Genomic DNA, 24,195 nt, shown 5'->3' on the forward strand with positions numbered 1-24,195 from the left:
CTATTGCTTAGATTCCTGGCTTGAGTTTCACAAAAGCCAAATGAGGTTTGGTGTTGGGTTAGGACAGAATATCCAATGGCTTCTGGGATGGCCCTAAACATACTTTCATCATTTTGTCCTATATATTTATGTAAAGTGACATCTTAACATTGTAAATTATAAGATCAGAATACATATCAACTCTAAGAAACACTGAAGATGTTCTAGATCATGCATTGTCAAACGTTCAGCAAAGATTTATTATTATATAAAAATAGTCATCTCACTAGTAGGTGAATTCGTATAATTTTAATAAGTAGTAAAAATTATATGTAACATGTACATGTATAACAAAGTCTTGTTTTTAAATACATGTCTTTTTGTTTCTTTGTTTTTCAAGACAGGGTTTTTCTGTATGGCTTCAGCTGTCCAGGATTCACTCTGTGGTCCAGGCTGGCCTTGAACTCACAGAGACCCGCCCACCTCTGCCTTTCCGAGTGCTGGGATTACAGGTGTGCACCACCACACCCATCGTAAATACATGTCTTTATGATTTATCATCAGTGTATGATTGGTCTGAATGCTTGTTTTATGCCTCCATGTGTCTGGGGCCATCTAAGAGTTTCCTGTGTGAAAAGGAGTCCCGTGTAGAAAGAGTTTGAGGAACCTGCTTTAATCCACATGTCTAAACTCTTCTACATTTCTCCCACAAACAGTTCTTGGACCCACATGGCCGCGTTTATGTTCCCACTTCTCATTCCAAATATTACATATGAATTGCTCTTCTCATCACTGTGACCAAAAGCCTAAGAAGCAGTAAGCTAACGGAGAAGGCGCTTATTTTAGCAACTTCTGTGGGCAACTTACTAACCTGAGCATCACCCCTCATCTTTATATTGACAATGCCAGTTGCCTTAGAAAGGAAATTTTAAAATAACTGTATGTATAAAAAATTCCTAACATTAACTATAAAATATAATAAATAATGATTACATAAAAAAACCTAAATTAAACTTTAAAAACCTAAATTTATTATCTGCTAAATTATCTTCTATGTGTACTAGTTTTCAAAATACTGTTTAAAATTAACTGATTTTTGAACATAATTCAAGATAGTAAGAGTCTTATGATGATAGAAATCATCTTCTCAACCCATTCAGGAAAATCACTTTCAGAATTATCTTGTCAAAAGCACGGATATTATTGGTCTGAGACCCGTCTTTTGCTAGACCTTGTCTCTTCCATGAGTTTCTTTTACCCGTCTTTATCTTTGTGGCTGTCTAGAAAATGAAGTAGGAAATGTTGCCATTTGAATAGGCATGGGTTTAATCCTACTTAATCAATGAATGGTATTAGAAAGGCAGAAATTTACCCTGACTCTGTTGTCAGAGGTGAGAGTTTTTGAAAATAAGTCATTAAGATGGGAAACCTATGAGTTTAATTGTGTGTGTGTGTGTGTGTGTGTGTCTGTGTGTGTGTGTGTCTGTGTGCCTGTGTGCCTGTGTGCCTGCTTTTCCGTGTGTAGTATTTGTGCAGGTGCCGATGGAGGACAGAAGAGACTTTGGATCCAAGAGCTAGAGCAATAGGCCATTGTGCCTGCCATGGTGCTGGGAACAGAATCGGGTCCTTTGCCAATGCAGGGAAGGCTCTAAGCTGTGGAGCTCCCTGCCACCCTCAAGTCTTTTCGTTATAAAGCCATCTTCATTTTTTTATATATAAGAGCTACCTAATTTAGAGGCGCAGATGTTCCCAGAAACACATAATTCTTAAGAATTGTCATCTACACATGGATCGTCTGACCTGAGCTGGGCTCATCGTTTCTGTAGGTGACTGGAGAAATCAAGAATAGAGAAACAGTGCAGTTATCTTAACTCAATTTCGGATTTAAATTCATGATTCTTTTATAGTACAGAAACAGCGACAAAAAAGAAGCAAGAATTCATGAGCTCACTAAATACACATTTATGCCACGCACATTTTCCTGTCTTTGGGAAATTTGCTACTTTACTTGTTTTGTGGGAAGAAGAAATGTGTATATTAATTTACTAGTAGAAGTCCAGGAATTGTCTTACTGTTTAAACAAAATAGACAATATGCCAAGAAGTTGCCATAATAATGGAGTGTTAGAATTGTTACAAGCAATTTAACACATTAGTTCTTTAACTAGAAGTCAGTTCGGCACTGATCTGTAAAAAGATTTCTTATATCTGTGTAGCTATTCCCCATTTATATTTATTTTTGAATTAACTACTTTTTATTTAAATGAACTACATTATGCCTTAAATAAACTATACTGTAAAAGTGTAAAGAAACTGGTTTTATGTGCTAATAATATAAAACCAAAACCAACAAGGACAAGGCAATATTCAAATTCTAGCTACCTTTGGAAAGTTCTGAAATGAAGCCCTAACGCACTCTTTATTAAAAGGAAGATTTGCTGGTATTAGGGAGTTGTCAAAGCTACGCCAGCACCAAGCTTAGGCTTTTACCTTGACCTTTACAGAGAAGCTTAAAGGGACATTGAAAAGGAAACACCTTTCTTACTTTTGAGATTCAACATTATTTAATACTTGTTATTAACTCAGCTATTACTTCCGCTGATTTAGACCCTTAGTTTTTAGTCTAAAAAACCTAGGTCCTCAGAAATCAACATTTGGACTTGAGAACACAGGAACCTGGATTCTCCTCCCTGCACGTGTCATGGTAACCAGGAGCAGGACACTTTTTAGAGGGACCTGTCCATTCAGGACATGAACAACCAGAACTCTCTAGTTCTGGATGAGGCCATGCTAATAGAGCATTCATTCGTGACTTGCCCTCTCTTACTGGATTTATCATATTTATTGCCTGATTTTCTTATTTGTAGTTAAGCACAGTGTATGTGGAATTTGGGTTTTGGAGGTTCTTGAAGGTAAGAGAATAAATAACGTTAGCGACTTAATGATGGTGATAGACTGATCCTACTGCAGACACCTGCTGCACTGCGCCAGAAGAAGGGGAAACAGCTGGGGTTTTGTTATCACCCTGGGAACAGTTAATTTCGTCCTTGTCACAGTCTACCCGCTTGATATTCTATACATCTTCTCATCAGAGAAGTGAAGCAAATGTTATATCATGGCCTTTAAATTGAATGTGACGCCAGAACTCAGGGCAATGCCAAGGCAACACACCAGGGCAGGGTGTGTCTCGGGCACACCATTCTTTCTCTGAGGCAGTTTTCGTCATATTTTTCGGTGTCATTTGATGTTGCACTTCATTGTGTAAGACAAAGGGACACACTGTAGCCCAAGAAGGTTGCAGGTAAAATTTCATCTGCACTTTTGAGTTTTAGGTCTATTTTGCCTCTGGAAATAAGAAACAGTGCACGTGCATTTTCCTGATTCGTTCTTTCTTCTGATGTCGTGTTTTATTGATACTGAAAACCAATTTTCCATTGTGGTTTTTAAAACACGAATGAACATTTGTATTAAATTAATTTACTCTTCCTTAATAATGAAGATTTGTGTACAGATTTGTGTATCATTTGCCTATATTATATGTCTAATATCTACTTATAAGGGAGTATGTACCATGTGTGTCTTTCTGCTTCTGGGATATCTCACCCGGGATGATCTTTTCTAGTTCCCACCATTTGCCTGCAAATTTCATGATTTCCTTGTTTTTAATTGCTGAGTAGTATTCCATTGTGTAAATAAATGTACCACAATTTCTGTATCCATTCCTCAACTGAGGGACATCTGGGTTGTTTCCAGGTTCTGGCTATTATGATTAAGGCTTCTATGAACATGGTTGAGCAAATGTCCTTGTTTACTTGAGCATATTTTGGATATATGCTTAGGAGTGGTATAGCTGGATCTTGAGGTATCACTATTCCTAATTGTCTGAGAAAGCACCAGAATGATTTCCAAAGTGGTTGTACAAGTTCACATTCCCACCAGCAATGGAGGAGGGTTCCCCTTTCTCCACCTCCTCTCCAGCATGTGTTGTCACTTGAGTTTTTGATCTTAGCAATTCTTATGGGTGTAAGGTGAAATCTCAGGGTCGTTTTGATTTGCATTTCCCTGATGAATAAGGATGTTGAATATTTCTTCAAGTGTTTCTCTGCTTTTCAGTATTCCTCTATTGAGAATTCTTTGTTTAGCACAGGAGGACCCTGGGTAAGATGCACAATCTTCATTCAGAAAGGCAAATGGGATAGACATCAGAAGAAGGTGAAAACAAGGAGCAAGACAGGAGCTTACCACAGAGGGTCTCTGAAAGACTCTATCAGCAGGGTATCAAAGCAGATGCTGAGAACTCATAGCCAAACTTTGGGCAGAGTGCAGAGAATCTCATGAAAGAAGGGGGAGATAGAAAGACTTGGAAGGGTCTAGAGCTCCACAAGGAGAATAATGGAACCAAAAAAATCTGGGCCCAGGGGTCTTTTCTGATGCTCCATATAAGGACCATGTATGGATATAACCTAGAACCCCTGCACAGATATAGCCCATGGCAGCTCAGTCTCCAAGTAGATACCCTAATAGGGGAACAGGGGCTATCTCTGACATGAACTCAGTGGCTGGCTCTCTGATCACCTCCCCCTGGGGGGAGCAGCCTTACCAGGCCACAGAGGAAGACAGTGCAGCCAGTCCTCATGATACCTGATAGGCTAGGGTCAAATGGAAGGGAAGGAGGTCCTCCCCTATCAGTGAACTGGGGAAGAAGCGTGGGAGGAGACGAGGAAGGGAGGGAATGTAGGATTGAGAGGGGGCAAGGGTAGGAGCTACAGCGGGGATACAAAGTGAATAAATTGTACATAAAAATTATATTAAGAATATATGAAAAATGAGAGGGGAAAATGGAGATTTATAATTAATTTTAGAAGGCTAAAGGATTTTAAAGTCTTTCCATTTGCATGAGTTTTCTATGGCCACAGTAAACTTTCTACACACCTGGTACTGTAAAACATTGGTTAAACAAATTGGTTGTCTCACATTTTTGAAGGTCAGAAGTCTGACATAGGTCTCCCTAGCTCAACTGAAGGGGTCAAATAGGCCTTGTTCCTTCTGAAGGCACTATAGGAGAATCTTTTCATTGCTTTCTGGTTCCTAGAGGTGCCAGGATTTCTGAGCCCCTGACCTTCCACCTCTACCTCCAAAACCATCCATGGCTGGAAGTTTTTCTCATGTTGTGTCAGTTTGACCACAGTTCTCCCTCTGACTCTGCTTTTAAGGAACGGCTGATGACTGTGGGGCTCTCTGAGTCATCTCAGTACATCTGTGTTAAAGTTAGTCATTAAAAGAGTCCCATCTACACTGTTAATTCCCTTCTGCCACTTAATATAATTGATTCACAAGTTTTAGAGATTAGGAAGTAGATATCGTTGGGGAGGGCATCAATCTATCTGTTAGAGTCCTTTCTTCAAAGCTATATAGTTTCACAAGTAAAAGTATATCTTGAAAAAATATAAATTGACCACAAAATGATTATAGATCTGCTAATTGATTAAAAATCAACTGTATTTCATTATATACATATAACATGTTCTAACAATAGCATATTTGCATCTGACAGTATGAATCATTGTATCGTTATGAAGACATCACTAAAAGTCTTCTACCAACCATTTGACTTTAACCCTTTATATGCTTTTGGCATTTGTTTGCATGCCAGCTTTCCTGAGATTCTGGCCAGCTCTTTGGTAGTAATTTTTATGAAGTTTGGTTGTGAAATGATCCGCAACCCACTTATCATTTATTCTGTTCTCAAAACCCCTCTCTCCATGTCATCTCTGCGTTTCTTTCTATTCAAAGCTTTTCAGCAAGTTTATCAGAGCAAATCCACCCTTGCCTTCTAGTGAAGGCATCTGTGCCTCCATCACAGAGACGAGGCTGCACCTCACCTGGGTCTAGAGAAATTGGCCCAATATTACAACATTCAGATTTTTGAGTCCACTCATAGCATCAGACGGCTTTGCAATCTCTTACCTCCTGTGTGCAAAAGCGCAACCAGAGAAGTTGAAACATACTAGAGGTGGCTTCTCTTCGTAGGGGCAGGGAGGAAAAATTCAGAAATCGCAGCAGCCTGGCAGTAAAATTTTAGTACAGATTGACAAGACAGGAAATGCCACAGGCGACACATGATCAATGATTGATCGGCAAATCAGAGGGACAGGAAATTCGAATAATGGGTTCTGAGAACGGGGAACTCTCTGGGTGTCCATTACCGACTACAACTTAATTAACTCCATCAAGCATGCCTCCGAACCCATGGCCGTTTTTCACACCATCGTCAACCTGTCCTTATACAGGAAAGATTGGGTATTAGTCAAAATAAGGTCATGGAGTTCATGCTAAGATTTGGAAGAGTTTAAAATTTTTTCAAATGTCAAGGTTGATAGGGTCATTTTCAAGAAGTGGACAGCAAAGAACTCTGAGAGGAGTGTCCAGCAAATGCCCAATGAAATTAAATAAATACGAATGTTAATATGGACGTAAAATTAATTTTTAAAAATTCAATGTTTTTCAAGTTAACAGTCAGTGTCCTAATTTTTTGTTGCATATTACTTAAATATTTTCACAACTTTTTTTTTTAAATTAATGTGTGTTAGAGAAAACCAAACCTAGTAGTGTTTTAAGTAGTATTTTCTACCAAAAGATATACTGGGATAACTTTTGATTGTTCTCAACTTTTATTTATGCTTATCCACAGCATTGATATTATTATAGGTATATGTATGGGATCAGGACATTTGGCTTTTAAAAGTCTTTAACTTTTTAGTTCAGGATGAAAGGTCAAGGTTTTCAACCACAGCTCTATTCATTAGCTATAATTTAAATTTTGTTCTATTCTCCACTAACTATGTTTTTCTTATGTATAGTTTAACATTTGAGGTTACTTTTTATATCTAAAAATATTTTCTATAGAGTATCCCAGTTTCATTGTCTGAATCTGATTTCTGCTTTCCCCACATTAAGATTTTTCTGTTGACATAAATGGCACAACAGATAGGGTTCCCCCCCCCCTCTGGAACTGAATATGAGTCACAATGGCTTGACACGGGTGCCTCTGAAAATATAATGCTTCAGCGCAGTAGTGGCTTCATGAACAGTGTACTGTAACATGGTAAAAAAATTTCATAAATCAAGACACTTTCCAAATGTATCAATGGAAACCTTGGATAGGCAGGCTACAGCTAAGCAGGCCTGTCACTGCTCCAGACCTTAGATGATATCTGAAGAGATGGTTAAGCTTTGGGTTGAGGGGAGATGCGTGTCATGTTTGTACATTACAAAAAGTATTTGCCCAATCATCACAACAGTGTTATGTCACACAGGGAGGTGGGTAATAGACATCTATTAAGGGAGACTGTAAATAGGCTAAGATAATTTGTGTCCCTAACTTGGAACATTTTAGCTTGCCATAGTCAGTTAATCAGTCTTGAATGCTATTTAGAACAGGTATGCCCCGAACTCCAGAACTTCATCTCACATTTTCTCTTTCAGTCTACCCACAAATGTGCATTTTAACTATCAGCAGGTCACTAAGAATTTATTTGCTTATCACTAAGAATTCATTTGCCATGGTTAAATGACAGTGTTAACTATCACTAAGAGGGTGACCGCTTTATGGAGAACTTGCTGGGTTGGGAGGAAGGTGACTTGGTCTGTTGGGGACTGGCTGTGTACTTACCAAATCCTTTCTCCGTCTTCCCACTGGATTTCACTCCCCGGTCTTTGGTACATGATGGCCAAGGCACTATGCCAACGAATGTGACCAGAAGTGATGTGCCTCTCCTTGCTGGATAGAGAAGGTTGTTTGAGGATGATAGGTACAGTATAGAAGGATTCTGGGTGTCTAAATCACTACTGAGAGGAGAGGACCCATTGCTGTGGCCACGTGGTACTGTGCTTTAAGGAGAGGGGACATGCGTTTGCTTTGAATTGGAGATGTTGTTATTTTTGTTGCAGCTAAGAATTTTCTTCAGGATTCTATTTCTCATTTTTACAAAATGAAGGAATTTGTCACATTGGCAGAACAAGGCTAATACAGTCTAGGTGAAGAATGATATTAGCAGTTAAAAGTGGAGAGAAAGAGAAAGAGGGAGGAGGATGTAGGGAGGTGGAGGAGGAAGGAGAGGGAGGGGAAGGAAGGGAGGGGGGAAGCAGAGGGAGAGGGGAAGAGAGATAATAAAAATCCCCAAATAGAAACAAATCTTGCCTTTAAAATGAATGTGTGTGTGTGTGTGTGTGTGTGTGTGTGTGTGTGTATTCAGAGGCCAAAGATGATGTTACCTGTCTTGCTCTGTCTCTCTCTATCTTGATTCTTTCGCTGAACCTTGAGATCACTGTTTTTCTGCAATGGTGGCCAAGAAGCCCCCAAAATCCCTCTGTTTCTGGCCTCCCTCCCTGTGCTGGGGTTACAGGCACAAGTGGCCATTTCTGGCTTTTTATGTGGGTGGTAAGGAACCAAATTCATGTCTTCATGCTTGTACAAAAAAAAATCTTTTTTTTTTTTACCCACTCAATCATCCCCTTGACCCTTATTTCTTTGATTTAATTATTTAAAAACATTTATTATTTTACTCTATGTGCATGTGTGTGTGCCTGTGTGTGTTTGTATATACCACATACACACACTTACAAGAGCCTGTGGTGGTCAGAAGGAGAACTGAATTTCCTTGAACTGGAATGACAAGCCTGTGAGGCACCGATGTGGTTGCTGGGATTCATACCTGCTTCCTCTAGAAGAGCAGCAAGTGCTCTTAATGGCTGAGCCATCTTTTTAGTCCCTCTTTATTTTATCATCCAGGGACTACATTACAAACATCAACCTAGTCTTGAGCTCAGTTGTCCTGATTCAGAATGCCAGGTTTAGAGGTGTCCAACTCACCCCCTTTTAGAGAGTGGTTCCATAGCTCACTCCACAAGTCCCTTTATGAAGTCTGGGAAGACTTGTCCTCTTGGTCCACAGTCCTGAAGGGTGTAATTACTGTGAGCATACACTGCCCCAGGCAGTGGGCAGTAGGCATCTGTTGCTCAGAACAGAGAAAAGATTATTTTCTGGGTATACACGTCTGCAAGACCTCAGACCTCCCTAGACGGAAGCAGCGGTGTGAGGGGAGGGGAGCTGGGCTAGTGGAGGGTGCAAGGGCACTGGCTTGCCGCCCCACTGCTGAGACCACCTTCAATGAGACTGCGTGCCAGTCAGGCCTGCGCCCATAGAGCCTGTCTCCTCCTCCGGGGAGTGATTCCATCATAACTTACAAATTTAATTAATCTTGCTGAAATTTTCAATTGGGGAAGTTGAATGATACACAGCTGAATGCGATGTGTTTACTGATACTTCAAACATGCACATGACACCAATATGACATCTTCAATAAATATTTATGCTTCCACGGCAGATGTGGGATTAATCAGAGTGCTATGAGGAGAAAGATTAGACTCAGCCCCTATTTTTAACGCGCTTTAGTTCTTAGGGAAGATTATTTATCATGAGAGCCATTCCTAGTATATTAAAATTAGCCACCATGCGAGTGTAGCATTTACGGCGACATCACACTTGTGCCTGATATCTGTGTTTGTCTCTGTGTTAATTCCTCGACGTTTCCATTTATTAGTCACGTTCTCAAAGGTTAATCGATGTTAACTACTGTTTATTTGAGGGACTAAGACTCGGTGATTCTCAGTGGTGGCCACTTTGTGAGGCTTCGGGTCAGCTGAGTGAGAACTCTGATAGCCAGTCTACAAGCATGTAATTGAAATCAGCACTGCCCCTGTCCAGGATATTGTCGGACATGGGGGAAATTTGTTTTCTTTCCTCTCTTTTCATATTGGTTAATGCTCCACAGAGACCCTTCCTTTGGATTCTAGCAGGCAGTTTTCCCCTTTTGCATACTGACAAAGCAGTAGTTAGTTATTAGTGGGTCCCTGGAACCTTTAGCTTGGGGGGGGGGAGAGTATGGCTACAACCTATTTGTATGTTTTCCTTTCGGTGTTCAAATTTGGTGTATATGGTATGATTTTTTTTCCCCCACACAACGACACTGTGAAATAAGCAGAATGCTGCTTCTCCCCACACTGGTCCCTTCATACTGACAAGGGATTTGAGTCTAAATTGTGGTGTTAGGTGATGGAGAAACTGAGTCATTTCTACCAGCATTTCCACTCTTCCTCAGATGGCTGAGGAAGCTCCCCTGCTCACCATGCTCTCTATCACTTGAGAATCGGTAACTCTCACAGACTCAACTTTTTGATTCTGAAGTGGTAGTTGACTGGCTCTTAATTCTTCATTCATATGCCTTGGGGTCCTGTGTGTGACGGCTGTACCAGGCTTTCATATTCACTGATTGATTTTTTTCAGAGCTTGAAAGTATTTTGACTTGTTGTCACTTAAAGATATACATATATGTAATGTGGGAAGGGAATGAATACGGGCCTTTGTGCATGCTAGGCAAGCACTCTACCCCTGAGCTATATCCCAGCTCAAAAATAGATTTGTTCATAGCAAACCATATAGCAATAAATATAGAATGATATACATAAGAGTGTCTTATCCCACCCAGGGATTTTATATCTATTGTCACCAGCTAGAACTGAAGCACTTTTGCCGAGATGTTGGTAACTTGCCAGTGTGTATGTGAGGACAACAGATCAATTTTCTCCTAGATAAATAAGGGCTTAGAGTGAGGTATCTTTCTATCACTCTCTTATAAGTTTAATTCCTTATCCTTTGTCTCTTGAACCTAAGCAATGACATCCATAGAATCAGGGACATGGAGCTTAATAGCACCATACCAGCCCCCAGTCCACTAGTCATGGATTCCAGCCAGGACGTTGGCTGAGGTTTTGTGGCAGACAGACCCACAGCAAAGCCGTCCACCCCTCGGCAGGGAAGCATCTGTGATTGCTGCACTGCCGTGGTCTCTGGGTGTGGGTTGGTAGCAGAGGCTGCCAATCTCTCAGCCCTTCTGGCTGCGATGGAGAGCTCCCAACAGATCTCTCATGACTACCCCCACCCAGACCATCAAAGGCCTCCCAGATAGTTAGGGATGAGGATGTGTGTGCGCTGTCCATACTGCCATGGGTGCACACTTTGTAGGCTTGTAAAACACCTAGGCATCTTGGAAGCTCCCTTTCTGTAGCTGGCTTGATGAGTGGAGACTGTCAGAGATGTGGAAAGCACTAGCACGAGGCAATAGAAATACAAAATTCATAGATGTACTAATAACCTTGTTGAAATGCTAGCTATAAAGTCAGGGTTTCATTGTGATTGTAAACCCATTTACTATTGAGTATGTGTGGCATTGAGCTGAAGTGTCTCGGGTGATCACTCTATGGGTTTGGCTGTGTGACCAACATCTGACAACTAGCAGTTGCAGGAATTCTTATCCATTGCTGTTTCCTTTAGCCAAGCCTTTTAAATCAACGTGAACCATCAGGGAGAACAAAAGGTAATCTCCCGCTCTTGAGAGATGGGCCCTTATGTTGTACTGTTAACTGGTTAACTGTCTGCTTTAAACATCTGAATGGTTTAAGTAAGTGGAGAGCGTTTGTCTCCCTGTCTCTGTCCTCATTAGGCAGGACGAGCACTGAATCGCCCAGGGGTGTGTGGGTGCATAATCGAATGGTCTCTCTTCACCCTCCTCTCTGAAGGGCACACCTTATGTGACTGTCATCCACCACAGTGTGTGAGATCTCTGTTAAAGGATGCTCTATATCTGCAGAACCAGATATTGCTTCTCTTAGAAAAATATCCTAGGCTGGGTCCCTAGAACTTTAATTAAAATTTGTGTTGCAAAACAAAACAAAAACACCTCACCCTGTTATTGTATTTTAGAATGCAAAACGATGAGGTCAGGAACCAGGACATTTTTGCCTGTTGGTGAGATGAAGGGGACTATGAGGCAGATCAAAGGGCATCCTGGGCTGGCATGATGGGTCTCAGGGGACTGTTCTTGGGAGAGATCTCCCATTTAATGAGGGCCAGCCCATCAGCCCGAGTCTCCAGGTTTAAGATAATTACCCAAAGCACTCACAGGTTTTCTTCCATTTGTGTCCTTGCCATTGTCTGGGTCACTGTGAACAAAACCCTAAGAAGATTATCATGAACTAATTAGCAAACTCCTTTACCTTTTCCTGTTCTTCACGGCACTATTTAGCTTTCCTGTCCTCACCAGACTGAGAGTCACAGGAGGACATAGGGCACCCTTCCTTTTCTTGCTGTGTGTTCTTGGAGCCCTAGCCCAGAATATAGTAGTAGGTAGGTGCACGGAAAGAAAAGGACAAAGTGCACAAAAAAGAACAAAGTTTGTAGCAGGCTGTGTCACTCTGGGTATGAGGAATGGGACAGAGATCTCCATTCCTATCTTCAAGGAGCTCACAGGCCAATAGGTATCGGAGGCAAGTGGAAATTCTGTCATGAGTTTCTGTTTCTTGAGTAACTTAGGATCTGTCGGATGCTTTTTGTATTTTAAGTCACACTACAACTCTCTAAAGGAGCTTTTGGTTTCTTTCACAAAGGGAGTAAACATGAGGAATTTTATTTGTTCAATTTTGAGACAAGGTCTTCTATATCCTGTTTGGTTGGCCTCAAACTCGCTATGTAGTGGAAGAAGGACTTGAACTTGGGTCCTCCTCTTCCTCTTTCTGAGTGTTGGGACTGTAGGCCTGTGTCACAGCTCCTGGTTTATGTAGATCTGGGATCAAACCAGGGCTCTGTTCATGCTAGGCAAGAGCTCCATCAGCTAAGCTACATCCCTAGCCTCAGGCTTACCCAATGGCACAAGGCAACTAAGTAGAGAATTCAGTCTTTTACCACAGGCCTGCCTGTCTCTAATATCTTTGTATTGAACATTTCCTGCTTCTGGTTGTGTCTTTTTGTTTCAAGATTTTCCAGTGTTCTTAAAAGAAAGCGAGGGGAGACAGAAAATCGTTATTTTTTAATAGCGTTATTACATGAGGTGGTTTATGTTTCATTCGATCACGTGGTCGTTGTCTGCAAGACATCCATCAGGGTTGGATTCTTCCCAAGTGAATGAAGTGCTTGCTGTTTGTTGCAGGGGACAAAGGTGACCTGTGCTCTGAACTATTCTGGTTCTTACCTACCATGGTAGTGGTGTGTGGGGGTGGGGCTGAGTTGAGGGGATGGGGCAAGCAGTCTAGTCTGTCTGCCACTGTCTGGCAAATTCTCTTCCTCCACCTCTGAGGAATGACCTGCCTGGACTCTTGCCACCAGCAATTTTCAAGAGGGTCCAGGGAAGCTATTTCTGTGAGTCCTGAGCCCACCTTTCAAGGCCCTTGCACTTACTTGAAGAGGTTTTATTGGAGGCATCATGTGGCAGCCTGGCTTCTGGCCATTTGTGTGTCCACCCAACTGAAGTTCTGAGACCTGATACTCACCTGGATGCTCCCTGTGATGGGGCTGAGGGAGCTGATGAAGCAAAGGACAGTGGGAGTTGGCAGATATAGCACTGCTAATGGTATGGACTCCTCAGTAGGCCTGACTAGAAAACACTCTTTTTGTTGTTGTTGTTCCTTTTGTTTTGTTTGAAATGTACTCTTATAGAAGGTCACTCTTATGAGCATTGGGACCCTCAGTTCTCAGCATGAAGGTTTTCTTCAACCAGATTTAACTTGCTGCAACTAAGTACTGCTAAGCCACAAATCCCATGTTCTCACCTAAGTCTTGCCCTCTCTTGTGCACAAATGTGGAATATATTGACCCTGTTCAAGGAGGTCTCTAGTAGAATAATTGTAGACTTGAAGCCTGTCCTTTTGTTCTACACAGAAAGGGGGGCAGGGGTGGGAATAGGGTGGGGGTGGGGTGGTAGTGGTAAGAGGGGTTGTGTAAATGAACCATGAGTTTTAAGCTATATTTTGCCTTCAGCTTTGGCTTTCAGATTCACTTAGAATTTTGCAGATTCAGGCTTTGGGTCAAACTGATTAACTATGAAACTTCCCGATGGTAGGCTAGCCCAGAAGCGTGGTCAGCTCAAGGAACTCTGTTGACTGCCTCTTACAGCTGTGGGCTTTGCTCCTCCTTTTATGGCTGTTGGGCTTTTGTCACCATGAACTTGAATGGCAGTTGCATCTGTGGGAGGTGCGATAGGGCCCATCAGAATCATGTAGGGTGATTTTCAAAGCTTGCATGTGGCTCTGCTTGTCTCCTTCCACCACCAAGAGTGACTCCCAGATGGAGGGAGGGCTGCTTTGAGCACCAGCACTCATCAGTAATTCTGGTGTCCCCTACAGAGTCTACTTTGAGACTGACAGTGGCCAACTGAGGCGGGCCTAACACGTGTTCTGCACAGCAATGGGCAACTAACTCAGTAAATATTTTTGAATGACTGATTGAAGCAAGTGGTTGGGAGAGGAAATAAAAAAATTTTGACCGTAGGAGCACTGGGCTGTGAGAAGGGTTAGAAGTGCCCTAGGCAATATGCGTTTATTGAACGTTGCTTAAAGGTGAATCTAGCTTTCTTTAGCTGTCTGGCCACGGACTCCTTATCAATAAACATAAACACTGGGCTGCCCTTGAACTCAGGAGTTAAAATAATAAATAGCTTAATTGGTCGTCATTAATTCCACTATAGATTTATTCCTGGTAAGTGTGGCCTTGGAAGGAATTACACCCACATTCAGCGTGGGTATTTTATCTTTTTCTCCTGTAGTAAAACAAATAAGATCAGTCTCCTGCCTCCTCCCTCCTCCTTCCCATCAATGGCACATTCACTATCGAATCCGGCCAAATAGCCATTTGCAAGGTTGGATGGCTAGTTAAGCCGCACACGCAAAATGTAATATGACAACATTCCTCACAGTAACACCGTCCTCTGCTCATTACATTTGAATATAGATTGCTACAGCGCAATGCCTGCCGACCCTGCTCTCTGTCTGAGGTTGAGTTCTTCAGACAAGGTGAAGTCCATGTGTGCTCCTTGGAAATTATGACCCTGTTTGGAAGCCTGGCAAAATCATGGCTATTGTCCTTAAGTACTGAATTTGCTGAAGCTCCTTTCTTTCCATCCTTGATTATGGATATATGTATAGGGGTAAGCCCAACCTGCCTGCTCAGAGCACCTGCAAAGCTGCATCTCTAAGGCACCGCTTAGTGGTCTGGGGTTTCTCCTTGACACTCTGTGCTTCCAACTCTGTTTAAATATCAGTGCTCAGCTCAGCGTCTGAGCAGTAGGAGTTTTTTCTCTACTCCGTGAAAAGCTGTATGTAAGCCGTTCAGCATTTTATCTGAACTAAACAGTAGTGGCTTTTCAGGAGGAATGAAACTCTGTAAGTAAACCTGTGTATTTATATGAGCAAAGTGCATTATAAAAAGAAGCAATAAATCCAGTTTTCTACATAAAAGGAATTAGATTTTCCAGTTTACCTCTGCACTGGGATTAATAAAACGTGCAGCAAAAAGCTGATGGAACAATTCATTCTGAAGTTTAGAAAGGCAGTGGGGAAGCTGGCTGGAGCAGCCTTTTCATATTTTTCCAACAAGAATTTCTCTTAATTTTTTATTTGCTCCTGATTCCCGAATGACTGTTCAAATGAGCTTGTCTGTTACCTGCTCATTTCTGTGTGGCTGAGCAAATTCGCTGGGAAATCCAAGTTTCTCTTCATTTCCATCAACTATCCATCTCCAAATTACAGAGAATTCATTCCTGAGTTGGAGAGGTGCCAGAAGTTTCTCGTCTCGCTGTCTGTGGGCTGCCTTTTTTCTTCCTCCTCTTTGAGGCTCTGTGGTGCTTAGAGTGAGCTCAACTCAAAGATTTCCAGCCTCACGCTTGCTTCGCATTCCCCCACAGCCACATCGGGCTCTGTGTTTCCAGGGAACGCGGCGCGCCAGCCTCTGATTCAGTCTCCTCCAACCTGCAGGTGCTCGAGAAACTTCAAAATGCGACTGGTAACGTATTTGCTTCTCTAACCTGTCACTTTCGAGTGCATTAGCTGCAGCTGCTTACCATTTTTTTTTCTAAAGATCTCTCTTTTGAATGACATGCATGCAGAAGCCCATGAAAGGGGGCTTAAAGAACAGGGGATTAATTGCAGGTCTTGGTGTGCGTGTGCATGCATGCTTGTTAACGTGCTCATGTGTATAGAGAAATATGGGTAATTTATGTGCACATATGTCTGCTCAGGCAGCTTTCACTAAAGGAGTCTTGTTGAAAGCAGGACTTTTAATGCATAGCCAGCCTTTCTAATCAGATCTGGAAATATCTTATACATCAGCAGCAAGTATAAGAAAAACACATTCTCAGACCCATGAAGATGGCATGTTTTAGATAGCTATTTAAAACCGTTTTCTCCCCTTAAAACAAACCAAAGGTGTGTGTGTGTGTGTGTGTGTGTGTGTGTGTGTGTGTGTGTGTGGTGGGAAGGAGCGTGGGGCTTTGGAGATTTGCAGAGTAGGGTTACCTGGCTGCACCAGAGCATTCCCACCCCACGTCACCCACCTTCTTAAAAGTCAGCAGTCGCTGAGGGAGGAGATGAGGCTGTGCTCCGAGGAAGCCCAGGGGGGATGTTGAGCTGCAGCGTTCAGCAGGCATTTTGCTACTCTAAATATTAGTGCTCGAGTGATAAGTAGACGGAGAGGGTTTGCCGTAGCTGAATCCAGTAATGCACTGTGGCTTGTAGGAGCCGAGTTTACGCTGTGCACAGGATGTGCGTGTGGCTGTTGCACTCCCAGAGAGCGGCAGGAGTATGTGGGCTCATCCATCACCGTGCTTATTTTCTACCGCTGAAAGTTAGAGTGTAAAATTAAGAAATTGCTTAGCAATTAATAATGCGCTCGGCCACCCCTTGTCTTATTGGGTGAGATTTACATCCTCGGAACTTGCTCCTCTAGTTATAGAGATAAACGATTTAAGGTGCAGACTTAATTGTTAATTCAAACCCTGAAGCTAGTCAGACACTTGCGTTATTTTATTTAAAAGCCTTGTTTTGCAGAACACGTGTGTGCGCGTGCGATTGTCGTGGTGAGCTAATTACGACTGTAAGGCGTCGCACGCCAACGAGAAACACTTCTTGAGCATTGCTCACCAAGGTGACAAGCAACTTGCTTCCTTATCTTTGTCATGTTGCATGGTCTTCTTGCTCTTGGAGACCAGTACTAACCGATTGTGAAGATGAGAAAATAATTAAGTCAGAATCCAGGAAAAAAGTGATTTTCAAAAAAAAAAAATTAAGCAAAATTCACCTTTACAAATGAGTGTTCTGGATGTAGAGTAGGTATGGATATTTGAAAATGGAGGCATCTTAAATAATAGCCAGGTAAGTGAAAACTCTGGGTTCATGCCTGTGCTGTCGGCTAGTTCCTTGTACTTGTAAGCAAGGTGATAAATAGCCTCGTTGTTTTATATTGGCTAATCACTATTTTTTTCTTCATGACATTGACTATAAAATATAAAAGCCATTTATTTTCTTTGAATTTAAGATGATTGAAAACTTCAGTAACACAGTTTATGTAGTATCAATACAAGTAAATATTCCTGAAAGTTAATGTGAATATTACTTTTCCTTCTTATTTCTCATAATTTAGTATTTTACAACTTAGTGGTGTGCTCATAGAGGGCTACCTGTGATTTTTAATTACATGTATTTTAGTAGTGATTTTTACCAACCATGTACAATTGACGATTATTAAAAGGAGCATAAAGAATTTCAGTATGTAGGGGTGGTTCCCTGAAACAGCAAAGTATTAGGAGCCTTTAAAAACCAGTGTGAGACATTTGATGTTAGTTCCTATATTGCTCTGTACATAACTGGCTTTTATTTTAGGCACTGTCTATTACAGTTCTATGAATACAGCTAAGACTGTGCTTTCTAGCATGTAAGAATCTCACCTTTGAATATAAATATCCTGATGGTTTCAATTCAATGCCAGGACAGCTGAAGAATCAGTAGCAACTTCGCATGCATCATAATAGGCTAATACAGATGTTATTAAGAATTGTAAGAAAACAATTCTTGCACTCAGTCATATTACAAAACACTTTAACCCTACTTCTGAAGTTGGCAGTTTTGTGTGAAGTCAGTTTTATGGGAATAAAAGGTTTTAATTTTTTGAGCTTTTACGGAACTGTGTGGTAACAAGCTAGCATTCAGTGCTAATTTAGCAGGAAATATATGTGCTCAGTGGTGAAAAGGAAGCATGCCGCTTTTTCCTTATGTCCCTGATTAAGGTCTCCTGCTTACTTTTGGATATTTGATAGACTAGGTATTTATTTTATAAAACCAAAAATTTATATGACTCCCACACTTAAGTGATTAAAATATACTTTCTCTTATGCAATAGTGTCCTCATTTGAGGATTGAAATTGCTTTACCAAACACTTCATTTTTACAGCTCATGTATGTTAAAACTATAGCTTGTTGGCTGACAAGCATCTTCAACTGAAATCATTCATTCTTTAACCATTTACTAAGCACCACACTGTCAAACTATTTCCTGGTCTTAGACAAAGGGGTGGGTGGATAGGGACGTTTTTTTTTTTCTTCTATGAAAACAAGAGAATTTTTCTCCATAGCAGCAGTGTGTGAAGGTCCCCCCACCCCCAGCACAGTTTGAGCCTTCCACTAGTTCTCATTTGTTCTACTTGCTTTCAAAATGGCACTGTCTGGAGGGGTGGCCGGATTGGACAGTCACAGGAGGGATGGAGGAGAGCTCTTCACGAGGCTCTGGAGGAGAAGGAATAGCCACTTGGGGTGGATGAGAAAAGAAGAGGGGAAAAAGCAAATGGCAGCAGAGGACAGGAAGGGGAGGGATTGTGTGGAGAGGAGCCACACCCCAAGAAATAGGAAAAGGAATTGAGAAACAAATTGTAAGCATGATTTCAAAGTACTTCTAATTATCTTCATTTGCTTTAGTAGGAGAAAGTGAACAGCTTTCTGAAACAGGATCTCGTGTGTGTGTGTGTGTGTGTGTGTGTGTGTGTGTGTGTGATCTTTAATTACCATTTATTGAGCATGTTCTTCTGTCTGTCAGATGTGGGAGAGGCAGTATGCTAAGTATTGTATCTTTAATATTTGCGTGTATGTGTATTTTATGTGTATGAGTTTATGCCTGAGTGCATGTATGTGCACTGTGTCTGTGCTGTGCAATCAGAGGTCAGAAGAGGCCATCAGATTCCCTGCAATTGGAGTGACAAGCTTTTGTGAGCCACCATGAGGGTGCTGAGAACTGAACTTAGGTCTTCTGCAAAAACAACACATTCTTTTAATTGCTGACCTCTCTCTTTGGCACCTGTGCTAAGTACTTTAAGTGGATTAGCTCACATAGCCTTCAATTACTATTAATATTCCCATTCTGTGGACTAGGCAAGGAGAAGTAATAGAACTTATATAATTGTATAATGAATAAATGGAGGAGCTTGGAATTTGAACCTGGATTCTAGAATCAAGGCTTCTGATAATTACATAACATAAAAATAATCATTGGAGCCATCACTTCACCTCTAACTCCAGATACCAACTGGCAAGCCTAGTTGTTTACTGCATATGTCATTTTGGTCCTCTGGGAAGAAATGATAAGAGCCTTGATGCACTAAGTGGTTCATAGGACAATAAAGATGGAAGAAAAGAAAAAAAAAAGGTCATTGAATGGTTTTAGACTGTCTTACTGGAGTCCATACTGGGCCGAAATGGTCAAGGCTTGTGTGTCTACTGTCAGTGGTTGGCAGCTCCTAGGAAGAGAATGGTCTTGCTTAACAACGGCTGCATATTTGAGCATTCTATACCTAGAGGCTCAGTTAACTGCATTTCTTTGTGAACTATTTTCTGTAGTTATTAGTGATGTTAATTGAGCAGATTGATGGATTTCAGTGTGACACTTCTGCATATAGGAGTTCCATGCTTTCATTGTATTTACCCTCCCACACATCCTCTCTCATGATTCTTGTCCCTCTGTCCTAACTTCCCCATCTCCTGTCCCTAGTAATCCCTGTGCCCCTTTCAGGTTGTCTTTCTAAGTTTTATTTTAGCTCATCTGTGAGAAAACATGCCATACTTGCTTTTCTGTTTCTGGCGTATATTAGTTACAGCCATTTTCCTGCAAATGATGTAGATTTATTGTTTGTTATGGATGGGTAATACTCCTTTGTTCATCTATACTTTATATTCTTAATCCAGTCATCTAATGATGTGTTAGATGGACTCTATAACTTGGCTATTGTGAATAGTGCCACAGTAAACTTTCCCAGTATTCAGGTATTTCAAATGTATGCATACTTCATTTCTTTTACTTATATGCCCAGGAGTGATATGACTGGATCATAACATAATTGTAATTTTACTTTTGTGAGACTTTCTATAACGTTTTTATGGTCAATATAATAACTAATATCCTCACCAACAATGCATATGAGTTCCATTTTCCCTCCATCTTCATTGGTATTTATTGTTTTTAAATGTAATATTCCTTCTGGTTGAAGTTCGATGGAATTTAGTCTTGAGTTGTATTTTCTTAATTCTACAGATGTTGTACACTTTTTACATACTTACTGAGTGTGTTTCTTCTTTCAAGAAGTGTCTGCTCAAATTATTTGTTCATTTATCAAATGGATTATTTATTCGATTGTTAAGGCTTTTATGTTTTTTTGTATGTTCCGGAATTGAATATCTGGCAAAGGCCTTCTCCCATTCTGTAAACTGCCTCTTTTCTTGGTGTGATCAAGATGGTATGTGTGAATGTGGCCATAGTATAGTGGCTGCAATGGTTGAAGACCAACTGGAGACAGAGATACCTGTTAGAAGGCCATTTTACTTATAAGGAATGAGATCTTGAACTAGGTGTGTAAAGAATGGTAAAGATGAAAAAATACAAAGTGAGCTTTTATGCATGTCTGTGCATGTGTGTTTGTACTTGTATATATCTCTAAGATTCTGAGATTACATCTGTGCAGGAGTCTTAGGTTATCTCCATGCATGGTCCTTGGTTGGAGTATCAGTCTCAGGAAAGACCCCTGTGCTCAGATTTTTTGGTTCTGATGCTCTCCTTGTGGAGTTCCTGTCCTCTCCAGATCTTACTGTTTCCCACTTCTTTCATAAGATTTCCTGCACTCTGCCCAAAGGTTGCCCATAAGTCTCAGCATCTGTATTGATAGTCTGCAGGGCAGAGCCTTTCAGAGGTCCTCTGTGTCAGGCTCCTGACTTGTTTCCTCTTTTCTCCTTCTGAGGTCCATCCTCTTTGCCTTTCTGCAGTTCAGTATCCAGGTGGGTTCCATTGTAATGGGAACAGGGACTGTCTCTGACATAAACTGATTGGCCTGCTCTTTAATTACCTCCCCCTGAGGGGGAAGCAATATTACCAGGCCACAGAAGACAATGCAGTACTCCTGATGAGATCTAATTGACTAAGATGAGAAGGAAGGAAAAGAAGACCTCCTCTATCAGTGGACTTGGGGAGGGGCATGCATGCAGAGGGTGGAGGAAGGGAGGAATTGGGATGAAGGAGGGAGGGAACAACAGGGGGGATACAAAGTGAATAAAGTATAATTAATAAAGAATTAAAAAAAGAAAAAAGATTCTGAGGTTAACTGAAGTCACAGATAAGGGGAAGACAATGCTCAAAAGGGACTTGAGAGTTTACTTTGCTTTGAAGAATATTTTTAATGTGGTGTAATCCCATATTTCAATTCTTGATTCTCCTAAATGATCCCTGCTTGCAGATGCTATAATTCTTTATATGGAAACCCTCAAAGATTTCAGCAAAAGACTCTTATAACTAAAAAAGTAGTTCTTCAAAGTGGCACGTTACAAAATCAATATAAAACTTTAGAGATTTGTTATCCACCAATAATGAACTCACCAAGAAAGAATTCAACAAAACAGTCTAATGTACAGTGGCCTAAAAATGCGCAAAGATCCATCCTCATGAAACGGGTGACAGACCTTGTGGATGAAACTCTACGTCACTAAGGAGAGAGACTGAAGAAAACACTAGAGGATGAAAAAGCGTGGTCATAGAGAGAATTAATAGCAAACTATAGATTTGATAGCAAACTATATTTTAATATCGATGACATTCTTCACAGTACTAGAAAAAAAAATCCTAAATTCATATGGATGTATGAGACCCAAAGAGCTCAAGATATCCTAAGCTAAAAGAGCAATATTGGAGACCTACTGGTACCTAATTTCAAGACATGCTACAGAGCCATAGCAACAAAATCATCATGGTATTGCAATAAAAACATACATATAGATTGATATAATCGTATAGAGAGCACACACATGTACACATCTACAGCCATCTGTTTTTGAGAAAGGAGACAAACACATCAAAGAAATGGTAAACCCTCTAACACAATGTGCAGGGAATAAGACAATAAGCAGGGAAACACAATATGCATTAGGAGAAAAAGAAAAATAGACCCTCATCTCTTAACCTTGTATAAAAACAAACTCAAAATGGGTCAAAGACCATAATGTAAGATCTAAAGCTGTGAAATATTCTGAGTTATTGGCATGGATGATGTTTTTCTTTTTTTTTTTTTCTGTAGACCTTCATTGATTGCAGTTCTTTTTTGGATTTTCATTAATTAATTTGTCTTATCACTTACAGCCTGATTACAGCCCCTTTCTCTCCTCCTTCCAGTCTCACTCTCACATTCCTCCCATCATTCCTTTCTCCCCTCCTCCTGAGAAGAGGAGGTCCTCCATGGGTGCCAACCTACCCTGGCACATCAAGTCTCAGTAGGACTAAGGCTATCCTCTCCCACAGTGCAATGCCAAGTAGGGTTCAGGGGGAGAGAGATGTGAGTGGTGCAACCTTTCTGACAAGCTGGTATCTCTACAGAGTCCACTAGATGAACTTAAGGTGGGGTGGGCGAGACACTGGAGTGAAGGCACCATGGTGTCTGGTGTATCCTGAAGCATGGCGTTCTAGGTGCCTGCTTGCTTGTCTTACCTAGTCCCCAGACCCTCCAATTCAATGGTTCTCAACCTTCCTAACACTGTGATTGATCCTTTAATACAGTTCCTCATGTTGTGGTGACCCCAACCATAAAATTATTTTTGTTGCTACTTCATAAGTGTAATTTCACTACTGTTATGAATCTTGATGTAAATATCTGCTATGAAGGATATGTGATATGAAACCCCCGAAGGGGTCATGGCCCACAAGCTGAGAACTGCTGCTCCAGCTGAACACATCTCAGGCACTGTTGTTCATCTCCTCAAACTTTGCTTAGTTTTAAATTTACTGCTATTCAGACTTTAAAAAAATACTCTGTTAAATATAAGATTAAGACACAGAGTAAAAATGCTGACAGAATATACATTTACCTTTCTAAATTCAACTATAAAAACATTTTCTTTGAACCCATAAATTTCTAACAGGCAGTGTGAATCAATCATTTTCGTTATACTTTATTTTGTCCAAAGTTGTCTTGGCATCATAAAAAAAGCAATCCTGACTAGCAACACTGGTAAAGGCTAGCCCATCTAATTGAAGGTCTCAGCTCACGTTGTGGGGAGATACAGGGTCAACACTGTTGCCATGAGATGCTGACACCTTCTCATGGGGGAATCTAAACCACTGCATCATGTTGCCCGACCAACAAAAGGACAGAGGTAATTAATTGCTCAAACATGAACAAGGAAGAAAAATATCCTCACATGAAGACTCGCATACTATATAACTGAAAACCCAACATCAGAGAATAACAGCACAGCCTGGATACTACACAAACTGTAAGAACAGAGACAGAGAGTGGGTTTCATAAAGATTTGCCTTGTAATCTGAGGTGCTCAGAGCAAATATTTAATTGCTTTTAAAACTGACTGATGTGGTGGTCGAATTTGCATATTCGCTCTGGCTGTCATGTTTTATTGTACAGTGCAGGCAAAGCCTTTAATTAACTTTACATTACTATCATAATGTACGAAAAAGAAAACTTTGCTGGCTGAGGATGGACCTCAGCGGTAGAGCAGTTACCGCAGTTACCGGTATAGTTGTTACCATACAGGAGGCGCTAGTTTCTATCCACAGCAGTAGAAAAATAAAGTAGAAAAATAAAGAAAACTTGAAAGAGATAAACAAATTAACTGTCAAAACTTACCGAATAACCGTGTGCACTGGCTTGTGTCTAATGTCTGTGATAATAAAAGAACAGTAGGGTAACGTGTTGTTTGCGCACTAGTTGGCTCTGTGATGATGATAACAATAGGTCTGATGACCGTTCGTAACTGCGACTACCTGGCCAAAAAAAAAAAAAAAAAAGTATCAGCCACT

General features: G+C 40.9%; 1 protein-coding gene across 1 annotated transcript in view; it reads left to right on the forward strand.

Annotated features, from left to right (window-relative positions):
- Positions 1-15,798: 15,798 nt before the first annotated feature.
- Schip1 (schwannomin interacting protein 1) overlaps positions 15,799-24,195 on the forward strand; it is a 755,784-nt gene continuing 747,387 nt past the window's right edge. The window contains exon 1 of the mRNA XM_055596822.1: positions 15,799-15,867. Within this exon, the coding sequence (XP_055452797.1) occupies positions 15,859-15,867 (9 nt within the window). The 5' untranslated portion in view covers positions 15,799-15,858. The remainder of the gene's footprint in view (positions 15,868-24,195) is intronic.

This window comes from Psammomys obesus, unplaced genomic scaffold, assembly GCF_907164565.1.
Source record: "Psammomys obesus unplaced genomic scaffold, mPsaObe1.curated_primary_1811, whole genome shotgun sequence".
NCBI lineage: Eukaryota > Metazoa > Chordata > Mammalia > Rodentia > Muridae > Psammomys > Psammomys obesus.